This window comes from Protopterus annectens, chromosome 3.part0 (assembly GCF_019279795.1).
Source record: "Protopterus annectens isolate FY-2018-M chromosome 3.part0, PAN1.0, whole genome shotgun sequence".
NCBI lineage: Eukaryota > Metazoa > Chordata > Ceratodontiformes > Protopteridae > Protopterus > Protopterus annectens.
Window position 1 is genome coordinate 1,887,225,975 of NC_056731.1, and position 17,435 is coordinate 1,887,243,409.

General features: G+C 45.8%; 1 protein-coding gene across 1 annotated transcript in view; it reads left to right on the forward strand.

The window, feature by feature from the left end:
- CASD1 (CAS1 domain containing 1) overlaps positions 1-17,435 on the forward strand; it is a 1,910,820-nt gene that overhangs the window by 1,032,264 nt on the left and 861,121 nt on the right. The window contains exon 10 of the mRNA XM_044065969.1: positions 3,024-3,113. Coding sequence (XP_043921904.1) covers positions 3,024-3,113 — 90 coding nt within the window. The remainder of the gene's footprint in view (positions 1-3,023; positions 3,114-17,435) is intronic.

Sequence of the window (17,435 nt, forward strand, 5' to 3'; positions counted from 1 at the left end):
GTCAATGACAGCATCTCTTCCCTTGCCTAGAGTTCAAACCATTCATTTTCAAGTCAAAAGGATAATCCGGAATGCATTACTGCCAGCCCAAAAGATATTACAGACCTTGGCATCGATGTCCACGGAATACTTCTCCTTCTACTAGCAAGATATCATATGAGAATTCTCCAGTGGATATTACCAACCCAGTGGTCCATTTTACATCAAGCTATGTCCACCAAGTTCAACATATCTCAGGTCTGCAAAAAGTACCTTTAGTGGTGGATTTGCCCAGATCAAATATTGCAAGGTCGTGCATTCATCTTCCCTCAGCCCAAGGCCATTCTGAGTACAGATGCTTCCCAGATCAAGTGGGGGGTGGCATTTCCTGGGGAAGACTATTCAAGGCCAAGTGGTCCCCCAAAGATGCCAACTTGCATATCAATGTGCTGGATATCAGAGCAGTATTCCTAGAGTTGTAGGCGTTCCAAGACTCTCTTCCTTTCAGGAACTATTGCGATTCAAACGGACAATATGTCTGTAGTAAAGTACATCAACAAACAAGGAGGAACCAGATCTTACCCCTTGTGTCGAGAAGCTATGAGAGTATGGCAATGGGTGATCTCTGCAAATTGATTTCTGGTAGCAATGCACATGCTGGGAGATCCAGTCTGATAGCAGACAAGTTGAGCAGATCCATTTTATTACCTCACAAATGGTTTCTTAACAAAGAAGTGGCAGAAATGATATTCTGCCAATGGGGCCAACCATGCTGCAACCTATTTGCATCTCCTCTGAACAACAAATGCAGCAGGTTCTTTGCCCTAATCACCCCACTTGGGGAGTCACCGAGAGACGCTTTCCTTCAAGACTGGTCCCCAGGTCTCCTGTACGCTTATCCCCCAACTCCCTTAATCCCCAAATTCCTGCAGAAAGCATCCCGATTGAAGAGCAAAGTCATCCTCTTTACCCCTTATTCGCCTTCACAGATTTGGTTTCCCTTCCTTTGGCTTCATGTAGTTTACCTACCTTGGATTTTGGATCCAATTACAGACCTCCTGTCTCATCCAACCTACATGACTCTCCCGGACATCTTGTGCTTAAAATCTACTCCATGGTTTCTCCATTCCATTGATAGTCAGACATCCAGCGATCTCTTCTACGGTGCACCACATTCTTTTATTTTCCCACAAAGTTTCCACTGTGAAGATTTACAAGAGCAAATGGAAATGATTTTTCTTTTGGGCACAACAAGAAGACGTGGACCTTTTTTCAGCACCAGTACATAAAATTCTTGAATTCCTGACTTCTAGTTTTAATGAAGGGGCTAGTCCCTCTACAGTCAAGGTTCAGTCAGCTGCCTCCAATTTCCATATTGGAGCTGATAATTCTAGTTTGGTTTCTTCACATCTTTGTAAGGCCTTTATAAAAGGAACCTTTCTACTCAAACCAAACTTCAAGGACCCTACTCCACCATGGGATCTGAATTTAATGTTACACGCTCTAACTCAGAGACCCTTTGAACCAACTTCAGAATGTGAATTGCGTCATCTGGCTTAGAAAACTATATTTCTCATAGCCATAACATCAGCATGAAGAGTTTCAGCTTTTTCTTCCAAGCCTCCCCATTTAATTTTTCATAAGGATAAGGGTGTCCTTAAGAACCAGTCCTTCCTTCCTAAGGTGGTGTCAGGATCCAACATTAATCAAACTATTAACCTTCCTGTATTCATTCTAAATTTTTAGAACAAAGGTGAATATATTTTGCACTTACTAGATTTTCACAGAAATTGTTTTTATCTGCACAAATCAGAGAAATTTAGAAAATCAGATCAGTTATTTGTATCTTTTCAGAAACCAGATTGAGTCAACCAGTTTTGAAAGTAACTTTATGAAAATGGTTGAATGATTGGATTTCCTTTGTCTATAAAAAGTTTGGTCTGGTTTTGCCAAAGCCCTTAAGAGGCCATTCAACCAGGTCTATGGCAACTTCATCAGCTTTTTTATCCAGGACTCCCATGGACGATATTTGTTCAGCTGCAGCTTGGGCTAACCCTCATACCTTTATTACTCATTACAAATTGGATCTGGTCTCCGAGGGGAAGAGCTGCCTTTGGCTTTACATTACTAGAGAGTATCCTTCCTTGGAGTCCACCTGGGATTCATGTAGCTGGGTACTCTGCCCCATATGTTGAGTAATGAATGAAAATTGACAGCATCAGATAAAGAAGTTATGTACTCACCATAACTTTCCATCTGTGTTGTCTATTTTCATTCTTCCTCAACTCCCCTCCCTGCAGCCCCGTACCACTTTTCTCTTGATGACTTCTGGAAAAACAGGAGAGCATTATAGGAACCAAAGTTCCTTCTGTTTGAGCTCCAGATGGTGACATTCCACCTTAAATTTATAAATTTATTGCGTCATACAATAAGAAGCAAGATCTGGGGAATAAGGGGGACTGCTGCATTTTGGGTAAGGGAGGAGCTTGTACTATCCACGAGATGTGAAATAGTGGCCGAGTCGGATCCGAGGATCTGATCCAAACCCATGTGTTGAGGAAGAATGGAAATGGACAGCACAGGTGGAATGTTATGGTGAGTGCATAACTTCTTTTTTGTGTATGTCTCCTACTCTGCTAAAGTTAGTTTTGAATGGATTAATGTAGCGGTTTTTATTGTATGTTATTTCCCTTGTTGTGTTTGAATGCCGTACTGTATTTCATTATTCTATGCTGTGGCTGAAAAGTGCACATTTTGAATCAGTCTGCCTTCTTAGTCACTAAATGAGTTAATAAATCAAAAAAATCCCAGCATAAGCTGTAGGACCACATTGACAGTCCTGAATAGTTTCATTGTTTTTAAACTGATGCTGTTAAATTTTCCATAAAAAGTGGCCCTCTCAGTGATTTTTAGTCTTCATGGATTTGTTACGAATCAGTACAAACAGTATTATTACATAGCAAAAAATGAATGAAGGTTGATTAAAGTGAGAGTAGGGAAGAAAGTTAGTCTTACTTCTTCTTAAATGTGTTTTCATTTCACAGACAAAACTGCTTAATCGAGAACAGACAGATGAATGGAAAGGCTGGATGCAGCTAGTCATTCTGATTTATCACATTTCTGGAGCAAGTACAGTAAGTATTTAATTGTTGTTTATTTAAGCCATAGGTAAGCAGGGTGAAGGAACAGCTGCCCTAGGTGTAAGTTTTCAGAGGGTATGATGATCAGCAGTGTAAAAGAAAGGCGGATTGGTCCCTGCAAATCAGTGTGAGTGCCAGTAATTAGGTAAGCAGCCACGGTTAACATCACAGCTACTTAAATGATTTACTCTATGTGTGTGTTAGAGATAGTATAGCATTGCAGTTTCGGTAGGAAAGACCTATATGTTTGCCTAGAGATGGAATTGAAAGACATGCACTTAACATTTTTCGGCCTTCATCTCCTGATGTCTTTCTTTTTTTGCTCCTCTGGCTAGCAGGTGATTATTAGGAGAATAGCGGAGACAAATTGGCACTCCAGGCAAAGTCCTGAGTATGGTACATGTAGTCGTTGATTGTGAAGGTTGTTTGTTCTTTATATTTTGCTAGGTGTAATGCTTAAATGTATTATTTTCATCTTTTGATATAGATAAGTGCTGTACAACTAAAGAATGATTAATAATTATAGATTTGCCAATGTTTTTAACTGCATGAACTGCCACACATTTTTTCACAGCTTCAGAAGACTGAAGTAATCCTTGCAATTAATTCAGTGTACATGGAGTGTTACGAGCTGCATCTGTCTTTCTTATTATTTATTGTCATGGTAATATGCATTAAACAACAAATCTTTTAGGTTCATTCCTGCCTATCTATTTCTAAGGGAAAATTGGTAGAATAGATGTCCTTTATATCTCTGTTGCCGTATTCTTCACTGAAGGGATTTCCTACCAAGGATAGACCAACATTTGGCCAGTAAATCAAAACCTTTAGATTATATACGCACCATACACATCACATGTATGTTCCCCGTGTTGAGCCTGGGCATAAAGGTGATGCAAGGACACAGTTACCCAGAAATGAGTTGTCCATGAGGAAAAGAACACCCCCAAGGACAAAGGAGAACAAACATATGAAGAAAAGGGCATCTACTGTTATGGTAAGATTTTACACAACTGTACTTTGTCTACTGTAAGTGTTATAATAATTTTCTTATTTCTGTTGTAGCCCTTCTTTTTGTGAAGTACAGGTTATGAGTTTCTTGCTGGTAAGTGAGCTGGTCATCTGAGCCTTTTGAGCGTGACCAGGGCTCACAGAGCAGAGAAGCTATTTTTTTCACAAGTATGTATTTACAAATGCAGAATGCTGTTCAGAGAGTATATGTACAAAAATGAATCCAAAAAATAAACACTGTTTAACAGGGGCTGTATAAAGTTGTGCAAGCAATTTTATATTGTAAGATCAATACATTAAAAATATATAAAAATATTTGAAGATCAGCAGTTGACAGTACTAGATAAATGAACGTTTAGAGTCTTAATTGTTGTCATGGAGACATATCTTCATCTTGCAGTTTACAGTCTTCCAGTGTAAAAGATTCAAGGTCTGGTCCTGTATAGTATTACTGTTGTTGGCATGGACCATACAATGAGTTCATTATTCTCTTGGAGTAGTTTAGTTGCTTCAAGTTATCAGACCTTGTATCTGTTCATTTTAGAAACTGAAAAAAACAGTACACAACTAAACAAATTAAACAAACTGAAAGCAAGGAAATCAAATTGCCACTTGCAGATGCGCTACCATGAGCTTTAATTGTGAAAAGTTAAGTACTTTCATCTTTATAGTAAAAACTGCCTTCTTCGGGATAGCACATTCATAAAAAAACAGTATATCTGAAGTAGTTGACTTTGTTTGTTTTCAACCTATGGGTTATGGATCTGTATCGGATCTGACACGGCCACATATCCAGCATCTAATCCGAGCTCCAAGGTCCTCCCCTTACCCATAATGCCTCATGTCTACTTCCTCCCTTCAGATCTCATTTGCCGCTGGAAAAGCAGGCATTGTGGTCCGAGTCTTGGCTAGTTGTTGGGTTTTGTAAGTGCATTTTGGTGCCTTTTACTTCCCTCTTAACGTTTCTTTCTATCCTCCCCAAGCAGTCATCGGAAAATGAAAAAAAAAAAGCTTTTCTCTCTTTCCATCTATCCTATTCTGTCTTAGTGTGAGTGTGTGAGTGTTCTGGGCCTGTTTAGGGACATAGCTGAAACCCCTAAACTAGGTGTCAGAAAGTGCACAGTGTGTGTCCATAAGCTCTCCCCGGCCGATGGTCACACTCTGTGCTTAGGGGCGGCCCACCTACAAACCTGCTGTCCTATCTGTGCCAGGTTTAATCCTAGGGCACTGAAGGACTGCAGGTATAAACTCATTTTCAAGGGCCTGCTTCCGTCTTCGGGAACTGTAGCCCTTATACCCCCCACGTCAGGTGTAGCAGCAGCAGCAGCTTCTACCTCTTCCTCAGTCTCTGGGCCTCAAACTCCCGCCAAGAGGTCCAGGGAAGGGGAGAAGCCTCAGAAGGAGGATGCGGTCTCCCGACCGCTCGGCTCCAGCCGGCTCGCAGCCAAAGGTTAGGCCAGAAACCAGACGTGGATGTCCTTCAAGAATGCAACTGCAGTCATAACATATGGGTTGTCCTGCCTCAGGCAGCCCTCGGTCGGCCGGATTCCAAAGTCTGGGTCCGACGTCGGCTGATGTCGCATTTTCCTCCGTCAGAGCGGCTGGGGTACATAAGCATCAGCCGACGCTATTTTCTTCAGTCTTTCTTGCCGCGCGGTGCCCGAAGCAGAAGCAGTTCGCAAAAAAGCTAAGTACCCCGTTGGGGACCTTTTCTTGCCTCAGCCGATGTCAGAAATTACTGAAAAAGTTAACAATTGTCTTTCTTGTGGTAAACAAATACCTCATAAGGATTTCCACTCTTACTGTCTTCCTTGCCTTGGCCCAGACCATGACGTCTCGGCCTGTGTAGCCTGTGCTCGCTTCAACAAGTGCACTCTCAGGCGCCGGGCGGAGTTCACTGAAGATTTTTTCGGCGAAAAATTTGCTTACACAATGCCGTCGGAACTTCCGACATCGCAAACTCCCAGGAAACGAAAAGACCGGGACCGACATCCTCGGCCCGCGTCTACCACCGACTCCACGCCAAAACCTATCGCGAGTGCTCCGGTTCCCTCTGAGACGGTTTCTCCACCGCTCCGAACCGAAGACACCGCATTACCGACGACTCCGATTCCGGTTATCACTCCGACGCCAGTTATTGATTTTCCTCCGGATACCGAAACCAAGGAAATGCCCGAGACCATTGCTGTAGACAAGGTCACTCCTGCACGTGGAGCTGCCAGGCCTCCTATGGCCATGTCTATTAAGGCCTACACTAGGGCTAAGGCAGCCAGCAAATCAAAACATCTTACTACTAAAACCTTACCTCAGCCTACTCCAGAGACACAAATTATGTCTATGGCTGCTGATTTAATTTCTATGATTAGAGGTTCACAGGCCCATCCTGAGAGAGGATCCCAGCCTCCTTCTGATAAAAGGCCCCGGGTTGAACCCCCTGACCCTATTCCGTCAGATGAAGATTCTGAGGGCTCTGTCCACTCTGATAGCCAGGAAGAGCTCTTCCAGACCTATGAGGACTCGGATGCAGAGGATTCCATTCCCTCGGCCTCCCCTCCTGAGGATATTTCTTTTGGGGAAGTTCTGCATACCATGAGGGAACATTTCAAGTGGCAAGGCCAGGAATATTCTGATTCCAGAAAACGCCTTCGGACTTTCCTTAAGAAGCCCCAGCACAGGCCCTTAGCTATTCCTCCTGTGCTTGATGTTTTGGATGATTTATATTCTGACTCTAGTGTTACCCCTGACTCTCTTCCTCCTGCTCCAGCCAAGCCAGACAGGTATTACAGGGTGCCAGAAACACATTCCCATTTATTCAGGGCCCATTCTGGTGATTTGGAAACTATTTCACAGGGGCCTAAAGGAGTTTCAGCTTCCACCTCTAAAAATCCATTGACCTCCAACAGGGAAGCTAGGTCATTAGAGAGATGGGGCAAAAAGGTTTACACTTCCACTACCTTATCTATGAGAGCTTTGAATTGCCTTTTTCATATGTTACAATATCAGGATTTCCTGTTAGAAGATTTACAAAAAACATTGGCCACTCCTGATCCTTTAGAAGGAAGGCTTTGCAGGAAGCTGTACATAATACTCAGCAAGTAAGCAATCACTTCCTACAGTGTGGATATGATGCACTGGAAGCTTCATGTAGGGCAGCTATCACAGGGGCAGTCATTCAAAGACATGCATGGTTAAAAGATCAACCTCTACCAGATCATGTGAAGGCAAAACTTCTGGATGCACCTTTGGAAAAGAACAAGCTTTTTGGTGCTAATGCTAAGGATGTGTTAAAGACCATCGAGGAAAAAGCAAAATCAGTTCAGACGGTGAAAGATTTCCTCCAGGTTCAACCCCCCAGATTCAGTAGGAATTGGCCTTCAAAAAACTGGTCCTTTCCTAATACAGAAAAGTTTCAAAGGGGTAAAAACAGACGTGGCCGTGGAAGAGGCCAATACAGAGGTCCTTACAGGGGACGACAATGGCAGCCAGGAAACCAAAGAAGCGACGCAGGGGTTTCACCTGCCACACAGCCTCAATCTCAATGACTTTCCTCTACTTCCGCCTACCAGGGAACAAATAGAAGCTCCCTTGGGCGGGAAATTATCTCTGTTTGCAGAAAATTGGCACAGACTGACAAAGGACAAATGGTTTTTGGACATTATAGACCGAGGCTACAGGTTCCATTTTCATACCTTACCAAAAAAACAAGGCATGCCAAACCTACCACCAAACCAGAGGGCAGAGGCTATCAAGCAAATCTCTCTGCTGACTCGGATGAAAGCAATAGAAAAAGTTCCACAACAAGAACAAGGCCAGGGATTTTACTCAAGACTGTTCCTTGTTCCAAGAAAAGAATCTCAATGGAGACCAATACTGGATTTGTCCGCATTAAACACCTTTCTCATAGTACCAAAGTTCAAAATGCTGACTCTACAGCAACTCCTTCCCATGCTGGGCAAGGGGTCTTGGCTGATTACTCTGGACCTCAAGGAGGCATACCTGCATGTCCCTATCAGACACAGCTGCAGAAGATACCTCAGATTTCTTGCAGGGCCAGAGCATTATCAATTCTCAGCATTGCCATTTGGCTTATCTACTGCCCAGAGTATTCACAAAATGCCTGGCTTCAGTAATTGCTCATTGCAGGCTCCAGGGGATACAAATTTACCGCACCTGGACGACTGCCTCATACAAGCGGAAGACAAATTGATGTTGACAAAAAACTTGGACTATGTCATAAGATTACTACAAGCTCTGGGATACACAGTCAACTTCCAAAAGTCAAGACTGCAGCCATCCCAGAAAATAATCTTCTTAGGAGCCAAATTAGACACAGCCTCTCAAATGGCTTACCTGACAGAAGACAAGCAAGAGAAGTTAACTCATTACTTCAAAGGTTTAGCAAAACTCACCCAGATGACTGCAAGGAGATTCCTACAGGCCCTGGGTTACATGGCATCCTGCATTCTCCTGGTTCCATTAGCAAGACTACACATGAGAAAGCTTCAGTGGTACCTAAAAAGCATTTGGTCTCAGCACAGCAACAACTTGGAGACAACCATACCGCTCATTCCATGCCTACAAAAGGAATTCCTATGGTGGGCCTCGGTGAGCCAGGCAAACACAGGTATGTCATTCAAAAAACCACAGATAACACAGACCATGACCACAGACGCCTCAGACCTTGGATGGGGGGCGCACAAGGAAGGCAGGTGTATACTAGGACAATGGTCTCCAAAGGAAACACATCTGCATATAAACCAAAAGGAAATGCTGGCAGTAATGCATGCCATCGAGGCCTTTCAACACCAACTTCAGCAAGGCCATTTACTGATACAGACAGACAACACCACTGTGATGTGGTATATAAACAAGCAAGGGGGCACCCACTCTTACCCCCTTTGCAGACTGACAATGCATCTTTGGGAAAAATCACTGAGCCTAAACATCCAGTTACAATCCCAGTTTGTTCCAGGCAAAGACAATGTCTTGGCGGACAGCCTAAGCAGGAATTTCACAGATCCACATGAGTGGAGGTTACATCTGAAGATCTTCACACAACTCACTTCGACATGGGGCAGGCCAGAAGTAGACCTATTTGCCTCTCACCTCAACCATCATCTACAAAAATTCTGCACAAGGACATACCATCCAAAAGCTTGGAAAATAGATGCTCTCTCATTCAACTGGAACTTCCTATCAATCTATGCATTCCCACCTCTGCCAATGATGACCTCAGTATTACTAAAGATCAAAGCAGAGAGACCCAAGGGAATCATAATAGCTCTGGACTGGCCAAGACAACACTGGTACCCACTACTATGGAGCATATGTCACACCAGGAGGTGGGCCCTTCCCCATTGGCCTCTACTTTTGACTCAACACAATTTCAAAACAGTGCATCCAAACCTTCAGACACTGCAGCTAACAGCCTGGGAGATCCCATAAGTAACCTCAGCCTATCTCTCTCCAAGGAAGTTCAGCGGATACTAACAGAGGCTCGAAGACCATCCACCAGAAAGGTTTACTTAGCAAAATGGAAGAGATTCAGCAATTGGAATACCAGCAAGGGACATGATGCATCATTGTTGAACATCCCACTCATCTTGGAATATTTGGCAGATATCCTAAAGAACGGCCTCTCATATTCTTCCATAAAGGTACATGCATCAGCTATTTCAGCTAGATATAACACTGATCCTCCTGTCTTTTCACACCCTTTGCTAAGGCAATTCCTCAGGGGAATCAAGAACATTAAGCCACCAAGAAAGGCCCCAGTACCAGCCTGGGACCTCAATTTTGTCCTAGAAAAACTGACTCTACCTCCATTTGAGCCAGCAGCTACAGGTGACTTGCAGTTTCTCTCATGGAAGACAGCTTTCCTGTTGGCAATTACCTCAGCAAGAAGGGTTTCGGAACTACAGGCCCTAATGACAATACCACCGTTCATAATTTTTCACAGAGACAGGGTTTCATTAAGGGACCAACCCTACTTTTATGCCTAAGGTGGTATCTAGGGTTTCATTAAATCAAGCTATTCATCTGCCTGCTTTCTTCCCCAATCCTGAGAATAAGGGGGAAAGACTGTTACATACCTTGGACATTCACAGACAACTTCGATACTACCTGGACAGAACCAAGGCCAGTAGGAAGTCTGAACAACGTTTTGTAGCTTACGCCCCTGCAGTCCAAGGAAAAGCAATTTCAAAACAGACAATTTCAAAATGGATTGGACATTGCATCAGATTCTGTTATTCCTTTCATGGAAAGACTGTTCCAGCCAATGTCAGGCCACATTCCACCAGAGATACAGCCACCTCTACAGCATTCTTAAGAGGGGTGCCTACAAAGGACATTCTAGAAGCTGCTACATGGAGCTCCGTGCATACATTCTCCAAACACTACAATCTCCCTCTATACTCCAGATCCAGAGCAGGCTTTGCTTCGGCAGTCCTGCAGGGTTTGATTGCCACACCATCTTTTTCCTAGAGCATTCCTCCTCCCCCAGCTAAGCTATGGTATTCTACCCATATGTTATGACTGCAGTTGCATTCTTGAAGGACATAGTACAGTTTTGTACCTACCATAAATGTAGATGTCCGATAGACGTGCAACTGCAGTCGGATTTTCCCTCCCTCCCTCCATACCCCTCTATGCCTAGGGTCCACTCCTATCACTGTTTCTCTCAGCTGGAGATATCTGTTATGGTGTATTTGTTTTATTGCTCATTTATTTGTCTGGAATCCTGTTTTTGTCTTCCAAATTTGATTACAGCCTTCCTTGGAGGGCACCTGGCATCTGGGGCAAGAAACACTGAAGAAAATGACGTCGGCTGATGCTTATGTACCCCAGCCGCTCTGACGTCGGAGGAAAATGCGACATCAGCCGACGTCGGACCCAGAATTTGGAATCCGGCCAACCGAGGGCTGCCTGAGGCAGGACAACCCATATGTTATGACTGCAGTTGCATGTCTATCGGACATCTACATTTATGGTAGGTACAAAACTGTACTTTCTCCCTGGCTCGATTCTCCCAGGCTCTCCCTAGAGCCAGAGGAATCCCGGATCCAGTTGCCCGTATGGGCTTCACCTCACCGGCACTCCAGACTGGTGTCTGTGGCTTCGTCCTTCCACTCCACCCTGAGCCTTAGTGAAGCGGAGATGGATAAAATGATACGGAGGTTTATCCGCACCCAAATTCAGATGGGGATCTTGTCCATCCCTCTCTCCCTCTGGAGGGGGGAGCTCTTAGCCTTTCTTTACTCCAGTCACTCCTTCTCCGATCCAGCCTTCGGTATCAGAGCTCTTGGATCCAAGGACCCTCAGGGTCGAGGGGTCGGTGCCTATGGTACCTTGTACCTCGACGACAGCCATTGCCTTGAGCGTGTCAGTTCTGACCAGGTCATATCTGAGCTCTCGGAGACGTAGCCTCGGGGTTGGATCAGAGGGGGTGCTGTTGACTCCGAGTGTGCCAGAGCACAGTATTCCCCTTGGTATCTCGGCTCCTGGAGTCTCAGCTCTGACTCCCCTGTCAGGTCAGAGGGGAACAGCTCTGGCTGGCACTTCTCAGGATGTCCATTCTCCTTCAGCCTTTGATGTGGTGGAGAGGGTTCTCTCAGTGTCGTTGAGACCCTTGACAGTCTCGTCCTCCTCCCCGACCCCCTCTGCTTTGGGTACGGTCCCGACCATCTTACCATCTCAGGGACAGCCTGTGCCCAGTTTGCCTCAGGAAGCCCTCGTGGGGTAGCAGCAGGGCATTTGTGAGTCCTACCCAGAGATTCCCAGTGAGGAGATCCCTCTCAAATGGATATGTAAAAAGAGGCACTTGGACTCCCCACCGGTGCCCCACACCGAAGACACTGATTTGGAGAAAGGAGAAGGTTCCCCCCCCAATCACCCACGAGGATGTCTCCTTTGGAGACATCATAGAACTCCTACACTGGGGGGGGGGGTATGCGCAAAAGCCAACCTCGGACGAGTCAGTGTTCCTGGAGGCATTCGACACATGCTCATCTTCTTCCTGGGTGTCCCCTCCCACGGATCTGTTAGTGGACCTAATAACATCTCGGGCATGGAAGGAACCGGATATGGTGTAGCCTGTTCCTAAGCACCCTGATAAAGTCCTTAGCCCCCCTTCAGACATCACATGCTGGAACAAAAGGTCCCCAGTTGATGCTATGGTGAAGGCAGCTGCCACCAAGAAAAAGCTCGCTCAGGAGAGCTCTTCGGTCCATCCTCCTGACTGAGAGTCAAGGGCATTGGATTGATTTGGGAAACGGGTCTACTCTTCAGCCACCTTCTCAGTAAGAGCACTGAATTACATGGCACATGTGATTCAGCTGCAGCGAGACCTAGTGAAAGAGATCGCTAAGTCGACCCCGGAGTCCATGTCAGCAGGAGACAAGAAGACCTTTTCTGTTCATATGGCCACTCTGAAATCAGTTGCTAACACCTCCATGTGTTTCCTCTCCCATGCTACTGAAGGAGCCACTAGGGCAGCCGGCACAGGCATTGCCATCAGGTAACATGCCTGGTTCCAGTTATGTCAGTTCTCGGAATCCTTCAAGGTGTCGTTTACCAATGCCCTGTACGACGGTTCTTCCCTGTTTGGGAAGTCGGTAAGTGAGACTTTGGTCCAGACTGAGAAGGACGGGAAGACACTGTCTGCCATCGTGATCCACTCCCCCAAAGATCCTTTTCTAGGAATCAGTGAGGGGCTAAGAAGATGTGGTTCAGGAAGTCTCAGGCGTTTTCCCAGGACACTCAGGACTCACCATCCCCCAGATGGGGGTTTTGATAGACGCCACCCCAGAAGCAGAGGGGGTCCAAGAAATTATGGGTCTCGAGAACCGTTCTTGGACAGAACCGCACAACAGCCTTGAAGGGCTGCCCGACTTCTTTTCTCTGGAGGCAGTTGGTGTTCGGTTATCTCTTCACCCAGTGGAATGGGAGTCCATAATAACAGAGGCTATTCAGTCCCATTCCTCGATCCACCCCATCCACCCAGACACCTTCCGGACGTCCCACCCTAGCAAAGGGAGGATGCAGCCTTAGAAATAAAAAAACTGCTAGTAAAACGAGTCATCCAACTTGTCCCCCTCGACCAATTCTGATCAGGCATTTATTCCAGGTTCTTTTTAGTGCCAAAGAAAATGGGGAACCTAAGACCCATTTTAAATCTATCCACCTTTAACCTGTCAGTGGCCAAGGCGAAATTCCGGATTGTCACACTTCAATCCATCCTGCCCTACCTGCAGGCGAATGACTGGATGTGCTTGATCGACCTCCAGGATGCGTACTACCATATCAAGATGGACAGGTGCTCTCGGAGGTTTCTCCGCTTCCGGCTAGGAACCAATCATTATCAGTTCAGAGCCCTGCCCTTTGGTCTCACCACAGCCCCTAGGGTGTTTACCAAGATGATGGCAGTAGTAGCGGCTCACCTGAAACTTCAGAGTATTTCTGGTCTTTCCTTACCTGGACAATTGGATCTTCGCTGCCCCTTCCGAGCATCAACTTTGCCAAGCCAGGGATTATTTCCTCTTTCTAGCAGAGTCTAGGCATCACCATCATTCTCAACAAATCATTAATGGCCTCTGTTCAGGTCTTAGATTTCATTGGTGCTTGGCTGGACACTATCCAGGTAAAGGTTTTCCTCACCCCAGACAGGATACACAGCCTGAAGCTGCATGTCCTGTACGTCATTCAAGCCCAATCTCTGACAGCAGAGACAGTACAGAGGGCGTTGGGGTCTATGGTGGCCACGATCAACCTGCTACCCTTAGCGCATCTTCACATGCGGATTCTTCAGTGGGCCCTTGCCATTCAATAGTCTCTTAGCTGTGCTACTGTCTCACCCGGTTCGAATCTCTCGGGTGTGCCTGGACTCTCTTTGGTGGTGTATTCATTTCCCGGACCTAGTCAGAGACGTCCCTTTGTCCCGTCCTTTCCGAAGACCACGGTAGCCACAGAAGCCTCCCAGCTAGGGTGGTGGAGCATTGCTCGGGAAGGACTGTTCAAGGCATGTGGTCCCCATCTGAGACCAGTTTGTATATCAGTGTCCTGGAGATGAGGGTGTTGCTTCTGGCTTTGCAGGCCCTTCATGCCCATCTTCCTCTAGGGACAATTACTATAGAGACAGACAAAATGTCAGTGGTCTGATACATCAACAAATAGGGGGGAACCAGATCTTACCCCCTTTGTTGCGAAGCCTTGAGAGTGTGGGAAAGGGTGATCTCCACCGGCTGTTTTCTGGTGGCAACGCACATCCCGAGACGGTTCAACATTCTAACTGACAGCCTCATTAGATCTGTCCGGATGCCTTACAAGTGGTCTCTGAATCCTTCAGTGGCAGAGCAGATCCTTCTAAAGTGGGGTCGTCCTTGCTGCAATCTATTCGCATCTCCTTCCAACACGAAATGCAGTGAGGTCTTCACCCTGAACCCCCCTCAGGGGGAAGCCCCCAGAGACGCTCTGATTCATGCTTGGCCTCCCAGTCTTCTTTATGCCTATCCACCTCTGCCCTTGATGTCAAAGTTTCTTCAGAAAGCTCGCAGGCTAAGGAGCTTTGTGATCCTCATTGCCACATTCTGGCATCGCTAAGTGTAGTTTTCCTATCCATGTTCTCATCTAGTAGTTCCACCATGGACAATGGATCCAGTTTAGGATCTCATTACTCATCCCTTGGGGATTCCTCACCCAGACCTGAACAGTCTGAAGCTCACAGCTTGGCTGCTCCAGTTCCCATGATTATTAAGACCCCTGGTTTATCTTCCCCCGTTAAAACAATTTAGGTGGCGGCTCACAAATCTTCCACCAGAAGGGCATATCGTAGCAAGTGGAAACGTTTTTCTGTATGGGCCTCACAGTGTGCATTGGATCCCTTTACTGCTCCAGTGTCTGTGGTATTGGAATTTTTGGTGCGGATTTTTCAGCAAGTCGCCAGTTCCTCTGTGGTCAAATTCCAACTGGCCGCAATCTCCAATTTTCATGTGGGGGGAAACATGACTTTGTTGGCCTGTTCTAAACTTTGCAAGACCTTCCTTAAGGGTACCTTACTGCTGAGACCCCTGGTGAAGGATCCCATGCCTCCATGGGACCATATGCTTCAGTTTGTAGCCTCACCCAATTTTGAACCTGCAGCTTTGGTAGATTTGCAGTATCTGTCTTGGAAGACTGCCTTTTTAGTTGCCATTACTTTTGCTGAGAGAGTGTCAGAACTTCAAGCACTATCGATCAAGGCTCCTTATATGATTTTTCATAAGGATAGTGTGTTAGAGTGTCTTGGCATACTAACCCATCTTGTCTTCCCAAGGCAGCCTCAGAAGCCAGTATTAATAAGACTTATCAATCTTCCAGTCTTTTTTTCCAAATTTTCAAAATAAGAGAGGATATAAACTACATTTGCTGGATGTGCATAGACAATTACAGTTCTACTTGCACAGGACAAAAGCTTTTCATAAATGTCACCAGCTGTTCATTTCTTACTCAAAACCATTTTTAGGGAAAGCAGTCTCCAAGGTTACGATTGCCTATTGGATTTCCCAATGCATTCTGTGGGCATACTCTGTCAGGGGAGTTTCCCCACCAGGTCAGGTAAAAGTACATTCTACCAGATATCTGGCTACTTCAGCATCTTTTTGGTCCAGAGTGTCACTGGATGATATCTGATGATGTTCATCGTGCATACAGCTGCAGTCATTACAGATGGGTTATCCTGCCGTCAGGCGGGTCCTCGGTCGGCCAAATTCCAAAGTCTAGGTCCAGCGTCGGTTGTCGTCGCTTCTTCCCTGACGTCAGTGCGGCAGGGGTATAAAAGGGGCAGCCGACGCCATTTTCTTCAGTCTTTCTTGCCGCGCGGTGCCCGAAGCAGAAGCAGTTCACAAGTGCCAGTCAGCCAGCTCCTGAGATTTAAGTATTTCAGCCGAAGTCTTCTTGAAAGCTAAGTACCCCATTGGGGAAACTTTTCTTGCCTCAGACCGATGTCAGACAAAGTTAATAATTACATTTCATGTGGGAAGCAAATACCGCATAAGGATTTCCACTCTTTCTGTATACCTTGCTTAGGCCCAGACCACAACGTCTCGGCCTGCCATTTTTGTGCTAGATTCAACAAGCGCACTATTAAGCGCCGGGCGGAGTTCGCCCTTCACTATTTTGGCAAAAAAATTAATTATATTATGTTGTCGGATACTCCGACTCCAGTTTTGAGCAAAAGACGCAAAGATAAGGACCGACATACGAGGTCCGCACCGACTACTGAGACCACGCTAAGGCCGACTACCGGTTCTCCAGTGCTCAGCGAGGCGCCTACACAGCCCCTGAGTACCGATGACACTACATTACCGGTGTCTTCAGTACCTGAGGTCGCAGGCTCTTCGGCCCCCATTCCTACTACAGATCCCGACGCCACTCCTGGCAGGGAAACTCAGAATTTAGACAGGCCTGCCATTTCTCAAGGGGTCTTCAGGCCATCCTCCTGCTCTATTAAAGCCTTCACTAAATCTAAAGCAGCCATGAAAACCAAAAAACAGGTTCCTCAGACCCCCTCTCAAGGCATCATGCCTACAAAACAGATGCTTTAAATGGCTGAGGATTTGATTACTCTTATCAGGGGTTCTCAACCCCCTCTGACAAAAGGCCCAGATTAGAGGAAGACCACCCTTCCTCAGATCAAGCTTCTATTACCTCAGAACTATCTGAGGACCAGGATTATGTCTATTCTCCATTCGAAGACTCTGATGCAGAGGAGTCTATTCCCTCGGTCTCCCCCCCCTGAGGACTTCTCTTTTGGGGAAACCCTGCATACATTGAGGGAACACTTTCACTGGGAAGGCCAAGATTACTCAGATTCCAAGAAAAGGCTCAGGGAATTTCTTCTGCTCCCCCAGCATAGGCCTCCGGCTATCTCTCCTGTTTTAGATATATTGGATGATGTGTACACAGAAGCCAGCCTTAATCCAGATTCTTTGCCTCCAGCTCCTGTTAAACCAGACAGGTATTACCGGGTTCCTGATTATCACCAGTTCTGTATAAAAGCCATACTGCTGACCCAGAAACAATTTCACAGGGTCCCAAGGGAATTAAGGCCTCTACTGCTAAAAACCCATTACCTTCAGAGAGAGATTACAGATCTTTAGAAAGGTGGGGGAAAAAGGTGTACACCTCGGCCACTTTAACCATGAGGGCATTAAACTGTCAGTTCCATATGTTAAAGTATCAACAGTTTTTGATATCTCAGCTGAAAAGCAAGATGACACTACCAGAACAACCAGATTTAAAAGAGTTGCAGGATTTGTTGCATGGTGC